This window comes from Elephantulus edwardii, unplaced genomic scaffold (genome assembly GCF_000299155.1).
Source record: "Elephantulus edwardii isolate Elephantulus edwardi_28Jun2011 unplaced genomic scaffold, EleEdw1.0 scaffold00273, whole genome shotgun sequence".
Lineage (NCBI taxonomy): Eukaryota > Metazoa > Chordata > Mammalia > Macroscelidea > Macroscelididae > Elephantulus > Elephantulus edwardii.
The window spans coordinates 996,074-1,003,939 of NW_006400023.1; the positions used below are offsets into that span (position 1 = coordinate 996,074).

The following is a 7,866-nucleotide window of genomic DNA, read 5'->3' on the forward strand; positions in this document are numbered from 1 at the left end:
CCTGATGCCACAATTCTCCTCATAGAGCCCAGCCTCTCGGATAATCTGCTCTGCGTACATGTTGAAAAGGTATGGAGACAGGATGCATCCCTGGCGTATACCCTTCCCAATTTTGCTATTAAATATAACCCAAGTAGGAGCTCTGTGGTGCCATAACCCTTATTATGTAGTACTGTTAACCTAAATATATCCTCAGAAATGTTCTCGGTAACAAAAAAATAACAGATTATTAATAAACTACTTCCTTTCTTGATTTTTTTCCTTATAGAAAACAAATTATGCTGAGATAACAGAAAAAGTCCTTCAACAACTTGATCAAGATGGCGACAAAACAATTGACTTCAATGAATTTATTTTACTAGTGTCTAGAATGACAAGAGTCTACTATGCATGCATAAAACCTCTTTTCTGTCCTGAAGAGGGTGTGCGAACTTTAGAGCCAAGAGTGGATGAGTGTAGACAAGTAGGAAACCTTGGCCCAACATCAATAAATGAAGGAACCCATCAAGTGAGAGACCAACTTTCAACACTAAAGGATAGCAAAACTCCAGTGAGAGACCAAACACAAGAATCCCAGCATAACGCAAGGCAACAAAGTAAGGAGCAAATTTCAGCATCAGTGGTTGGTGACTATTACCAACAAAGAGATCTGAATCCCGAACTAAGCAATAGTGGGATGGAGACCAGAAAACAAGGACTTTCACCAAAAAATAATGAAATAAAGCAAGTTAGTGGTCAGAACACAGTTCCAATAAATGATAAAAGACATCCAATGAGAGAACTGTGTCCAGAAATTCAAAATAGTGGAAGACAGCAGATTATTGAGCAAATATTTCCAACAGAGAATGAGAGACTGGAAGTCAGTGATAAGACTCCAATACCAGAGAACAATGAAAAATACAAGGTAAGAAGTCAGGCCACAGTGACAAAGAATGATCAGAAATTTCTAGAGTCTAAGAATAACGAGGAAAACCAAGTGTGGGAAGAGAGACCAGCTTCAACAAAAGATGAAAGACACCGAGTGAGACAACTGAGTTCAGAGTTCAGGCATGATGGAAGATATCACATTAGAGAGCAGCGACCAGAACCTGGGAGACAATTAATGAGAGAAGTAGATATAAACACAAATGATGAGAGAAACCAAGTTAGAGATCAGAAATCAACTCTAAGACAAAATGAAAGACTTTATGAGAGAAATCACTACAAAACATCAAGGGATGATAGGACACATGAAGAGAGAGACCCAAGACAAGACACTAGCAACAATGAGTGGCACCAAGCTAGGGAGCAGAGACCAGATCCAGTAGGAGATGGTACACAATACGTGAGAACCCCAGCACCAAAGGAGGATGAGATGCATCAACTGAGAGGTCAAAGCTCGACACAAAGAAATGATAGAAGATTCCAAATGAGAGACCTGAGCCCAGAAAGGAGGATCAGCCAAGTTAGGGAGTATAGATCAATCCCAAAAGAATATGAAAGATTCCGACATAGAGACCAGATCCCAGCACCAACAAGTGATAGAAGACAACAAATGAGAGACCTGAGTCCTGAACCCAGGAGTTATGGGAGTCATCAAGTTAGGGAGCAGAGGTCAGCACCTACAGAAGAGGAGCGACACCAAGTAAGAGAGCACAGCCCAGTACAAAAGAATGATGGAAGATTCCAAGGAAGGGACCTGAGCCCTGAACCAGATAACATTGGGGGTTTCCAAGTTAGAGAGCAGAGGTCAGAAGCAAGGAATGATGAAAGACACCAATTTAGGGAGCAGAGTACTCCAACAGAAGATGGGCAATACCAAGTAAGAGACAGAAACCTCATACCAAAGGATGATAGGAGATTCCAAGTGAGAGATCAGAGTTCTGGATCCAGGTATGATGAGGAACACCAAGTTAGGCAGCAGAGATCAAAGCTCACCGATGATGACAGAGTTCAGCTGAAAGATCTGAGCTCAAATCCCAAAAATAAAGGAAGACATCAAGGAAGAGACCGAAGCCCAGTACAAATAGATGACAGGAGAGTCCAAATGAGAGACTTAAACCCAGTACCAATGTTTGACAGAAGTCAAACTGAAGAGCAGAGTTTAGCTACAAGACAACACATAAGATTCCAACCCAGAGACTATATCCCAGCACCAAGGAATGATGGAAGAGGCCAAATGAGAGACTTAAGTCCTGAATCTAGGAATAATGAAGACCATCAAGTTACAGAACAGAAAGTAGAAACTAGGAATGATGACAGACACCAACTTAGAGGACAGAAATTAGCTCCAATGGAAGATCAAAGCTCAACTCAAAGGGATAATGGGAAATTCCAAGTGAGAAGCCAGAGTCCAGAACCAAGAAATTATGGGAGAGATCAAGCCCAGGACCAGAGATCAACTCTAAGTCAATATGAAAGATTCCAACATATAGACTACACCCCAGCAGCAGCAAAGGAAGAATGGAGACATCAAGTGAGAGATTTTAACCTTGAACCTGGAAATGATAGGAGATACCAACTGAAGAGGCAAAGATCAGCTCTAACAGAAGATAGGAGAAACAAAGTAAGGGACCAAACCCCAGAAGAAAGAAATTATGAAAAATGCCAACTGAGAGACCTTAGCCCAGAAACCAGAGAAAATGAGAGATGCCAAATTAGAGAGCAGAGATCAACCCCAAGACTATATGAAAGATTCCAACAGAGAGAGCAGAACTCAGAAGCAATGGATAATGGATTGTGTGAAATGAGAGACCTGAGTCCTGAATTCAGGAATGACAGGGGTATTCAAGTTAGAGAACAGAGACTAGAAGGCAAGACTGATGGAGATTGTCACAGTCAAGAGCAGAGGCTAGAAGCCAGTAATAAAGGAGATCGCCTACTTAAAGAGCAGAGATTAGAAACCAGGATTGGCAGAGGTCACCAGGTTAGAGAGGAGAGACTAGAATCCAGGAATGGTGATGATCGCCTGGTTAGAGGGGAAAGTCTAGAAGCCAGGAATGGTGGAGATCGAGACTACAGTCTAGAATCCAGGAATGATGGAGTTCACGAAGTTAGAGAGGAGAGAACAGAATTCAGGAATGGCAGAGACCACATGGTTAGGGATGACAGTCTAGAATCCAGGAATGGTGGTCTCCTGGTGACAGAGAAGAGACTTGAATCCAGGAATGGTGGAGGTCACCTGGTAAGAGAGGACACACTAGAAGCTAGATGTGGCAGAGATAGCCTGTTTAGAGAAGACAGACTAGAATCCAAGAATGGTGGAGACCATCTGGTAAGAGAGGACAGTCTAGAAGGCAGGAATGACCGAGATCTCCTGGTTGGAGATGACAGACTTGAATCTAGAAATGACAGGGACCACCATATCAGAGAGAGGAGAGTAGAAACCAGGATTGGTGGAGGTCACCAGACTAGAGAGGAAAGGCTGGAATCTTATGTTGGAGATAGACTGGTTAGAAAGGACAGACTAGAAGCTGGAGATGATAGGGCTTGCTTGGGTAGTGAGGACATTGTAGAAGCCAGATATGGTGGAGATCACCCGTTGAGAGAGGAGAGACTTGAAGTTAGATATGATGGAGATCGTCTGGTTACAGAGGACAGTCTGGAACCCAGGAATGGTAGAGATTACCTGGTGAGAGAGGAGAGACTTGAATCCAGGAATGGTAGAGGTCACCTGGTGAGAAATGACAGACTAGAATCCAGGAATGATGCAGACTGTCTGGTAGGAGAGGACACTCTAGAAGCCAGGAATGGTGGAGATCAAGATGGCAGTTTAGATGCTATGAATGATGGAGCTCACGAGGTTAGAGAGGAGAAAATAGAAGTTAGGAGTGGTGGAGATCGCCTAGTTATAGAGGACACTCTAGAAGCCAGAAATTACAGGGACCACCATATTAGAGGGCAGAGAGTAGAAACCAGGATTGGTGGAGGTCACCAGACTAGAGAGGAAAGGCTGGAATCCTATGTTGGAGATAGACTGGTTAGTAAGGACAGACTAGAATCCAGGAGTGTTAGAGAGGAAAGACTAGAAGCCAGGAATGATGAATCTCAACTGCTTAGGGAGAACAGACTAGAAGCCAGGAATGGTAGAGATCTCCAGGTTAGAGCGCAGAGACTGGAATCCAGGAATGATAGGGATAGAGAAGACAGACTAGAAGCCAGGATTAGTGGGGATCACCTGGATAGAGATGAGAGACTAGAATCCAGAAATGTTGGAGATTGCCTGGTTAGAGAGAACAGTCTACAAGCCAGGAATGATAGAGATTGTCAGGTTAGAGAGCAGAGACTGGAAGCCAGGAATGTTGGAGATTGCCCAGTTAGAGAGCAGAAACTTGAAGCCAGGAATAGGAAGGATAAGGATCATTTGCTCAGAGAAGAGAGACTAGAATCCAGGAATGATGGGGATCCTCTGGTTAGAGATGACAGACTTGAATCCACAAATGACAGGGACCGCCATATTAGAGAGCGGAGAGTAGAAACCAGGATTGGTGGAGGTCTCCAGACTCGAGAGGAGAGGTTAGGAGCCAGGTATGTTGGAGATAAACTGGTTAGAGAGGACAGACTAGAAGCCAGGTTTGGTAGGGATCGCTTGGTTAGAGAGGACAGTGTAGAAGCCAGGAATGACAGGCATCACCATGTTAGAGAGCAGATACTAGGTACCAGGACTGGAGGAAGTTGGCAGATTAGAGAGGACAGACTAGGAGACAGGAATGACAGGGACAGGCATATGAGGGAGCAGCAAGTCGAAACCAGGATTGGTGAAGGTTGTCAGACTAGAGAGGAGAGGAGAGGATCCAGGGATGTTGGAGACAGGGTGGCTAGAGAGGACAGAGTAGAAGCCAGGAATGGTAGAGATCGCTTGGTTAGAGAAGACAGTCTAGAAGCCAGGAATGACAGGGACTGCCACATTAGAGAGCAGATCCTAGGTACCAGGATTGACAGTAATCGCCACATTACAGAGGAAAGGCTAGGATCCAGAAATGTTGGAGAACACATGGTTAGAGAGGACCGACTAGAAGCCAGGAATAGGAGGGATAAGGATCACCTGATCAGAGAGAAGAGACTAGAATCCAGGAATGTTGACGATCACCTGGTTAGAGATGACAGGCTAGAAGCTAGGAAAGGTATAGATAGCCTGGTTGGAGAGGACAGACTTGGCACCTGGAATGACAGGAGCAACCATATTAGAGAGCAGAGAGTAGAAACCAGAATTGGCAGAGATCACCAGAGCAGAGCAGACAGGCTAGAATCCAGGAGCGCTGGAGATCGCCTGGTTAGGGAGAACAGGACAGAAGCCAGAAATGGTGACAAGCACCAGGTTAGAGAGGACAGACTAGTAGCAAGAAATGATGGAGATTGTCAGGTTAGAGAGGGGCGGTCAGAAGCCAGGAATAATCATAGTAGAGAACAGAGACTGGGAAGTGGGATTGGCAGAGGCCATCAGGTTAGTGAGGAGAGTCTAGAAAGCACAACTGGTGAAGAGTACTCGGTTAGAGAGGAGAGACTAGAGTCCAGGAAGAGGGGACATCGTGTTGTTACAGAGCAAAGACTACAAACCACAACTGGTGGTAATCAAGAGTTCAGAGAGGAGAGAACAGAAGCCAGGAATTATGGCAATCACCAGGGTAGAGAGGACAGACTAGAAACCAGGATTACTGGAGGTCACCTGATTGGAGAGGACAGACTAGAAACTAGGAACGTTGGTGATCACCGGGTTAGAGAGGAGAAACAAGAAGCCAGGAATCACCGTGTTAGAGAACAACAATTCACTCCAACAGAAGATGATATACACCAAGTGAGAAACAGAACCACAGCACCACGTGAAGATGAAGGACATCAAGAGAGAGACCTAAGCACAGATCCTAGGAGCAGGAGAGAGCAAAGAACAGTTCCAAGACAATATGAAAGATTTCACCAAAGAGACCAGATCTCAGCACCAAGAGATGATGGCAGATATATAAAAGAACTGAATTCACAATCCAGTAATTATGGAAGACATCAAGAGAGTGATGTAAGGCCAGTACCCAGGAATGATGGACGACATCAAGTAAGAGACACGAGGCTGGAACCTAGAGATGAAACGGAAGAGGGTGGACAACGAAGGCTGGCTTCAAGAAAGGATGAGGGCCCTCTTATGGACCACAATGGGAGAAACTCTAGAACAGGCCTATCTCTAAGAGAACCTAGCCATGGAACACAAGAGCAGCTAAGAAAAGAACAAGGTCAAAATTTTTCTAGGAAGAAGGAAGCTGAGATCCTAAATCCTTGGCAATCATCAACCAGCAGAAAAATTGGGCCAATAACGTGTGAAGTATACTTTTTTCCCCAACAGAAAGGAAACTGGTTATGCTATTGTCTACACAACCCATCTGAAAGAACAAATACAAGAAGTAACCTTGATTATACAGGTTTGGAGGTACTTGAGAATCACAGCAAAGGAAAGAACTATGGCTACTGCCCAGTTTGGGATCCAAAAGAATATTTGTGCCAAGAGAGAGGGGAAGAATGGGAAGAGTATTCTAATGACCAGGACGATGATCCCTACCGTATCTGGAAATTTGGCAACAAGTACAAGAAAAGCCCTGGTGACCACGAAGAGTTCAGTTCTTCTGAAGAAGAGTTCTGAAGTTCCTTCCAGATGCTCCAATCAATTCCACCCCTCCAATTGGCTTTGCTGGTTGTTTAGGCATTCTTGGCTGCTGCTGCTTTTGTGAACCTCAGACATGTAGCTCTAATGTGTAATAACAGAATTTCTCAACTTTTGGTTTCTGGGACTCTAACACCTTTTTTGGGAATGGCTTAGGGTAAAAAGAATTGGATGTTCTTTAGTGGCTTCTAATAGCCCAATGATTATAACAATGAATCATGAAAAATTAACAATAAATTACTAGCAAGCATTAATTTCTTTTTGGTTTTCTTCAACTCTCTGGAAATGTCATCACTATCAGAGTGACAACTAAGGCCAAGCAATCCAATCACAGTCTCCAGAGAACAGTTTACTTTTCATTCAGAAAATATTTACTCTTTCATCCATTTGTTTAATGGTACATATTAACCTATTAGAGCCCCAAACTGCAAAAGCCAAGTCTTGCTATACACTGCTACAAAAGATATATCTAAAATAAAATGACATAACTTAAAAACTAAATGAAAGGCAAAACATATTTTACAAATGCAAGCAAACATAGCAAACAGGTCAAAATACTATGATCAAAACAAGTACATTTATATATATAAAGCAAAAAAGGAATCAATTTTTATTGATGAAGGATACAGTGTATCACAAAGACATAACCAACATTCATTTATTCAATAGAAACTATGGGCTGAGTACTGTGCGGGGTGTTGGGGACACAGATGAGAATAATACAAGGTCTTCCACCTCAGAGCTTATATTCTAGTGGACAATGTGTGAAATAATACACCATCTGCATAAAGAGAAAAGAAAGAGCTGGAAATACAAATTGAAATTGGCATAAAAATGACAGCTATATGAATATATTTTGCTCCATTCTTAGCAGGGGGAAAACATCTTTGTTTTCATTTTTATTATTTTTTTTAATTTTTTTATTATTTTGTGTGTGTTTGTACTGTCAAATTGGATCTGACTGATAAGGGGGAGATTGCCCCTCCTTCTCCAGCAGAGCATCTGGTGGATTTGAACCATGTACCTCTGGGAGTGCAGTGCAGCTTCTTGCCACTAGGTCACGAGAGCTCCCTTAGGGGGAAAAAATCTTTGTATGATTAGACATTATACGTATGACAACAATGTGAGTCAAGGGGTACTCTGCAGGGTGAGTTAAGGGGTGGGGAAGAAGAAAATGTTCAACATTGAAAAAATAATAATTGTTCTTCTTTAAAAATTTCTAAGAAGATGTCTTTAAAATG

General features: G+C 42.9%; 1 protein-coding gene across 1 annotated transcript in view; it reads left to right on the top strand.

The window, feature by feature from the left end:
* LOC102874550 (trichohyalin-like) overlaps nucleotides 1-6,604 on the top strand; it is an 11,138-nt gene extending 4,534 nt beyond the window's left edge. The window contains exons 2-3 of the mRNA XM_006900140.1: nucleotides 269-5,296; nucleotides 6,311-6,604. Coding sequence (XP_006900202.1) covers nucleotides 269-5,296; nucleotides 6,311-6,604 — 5,322 coding nt within the window. The remainder of the gene's footprint in view (nucleotides 1-268; nucleotides 5,297-6,310) is intronic.
* The last annotated feature ends 1,262 nt before the right edge of the window (nucleotides 6,605-7,866 follow it).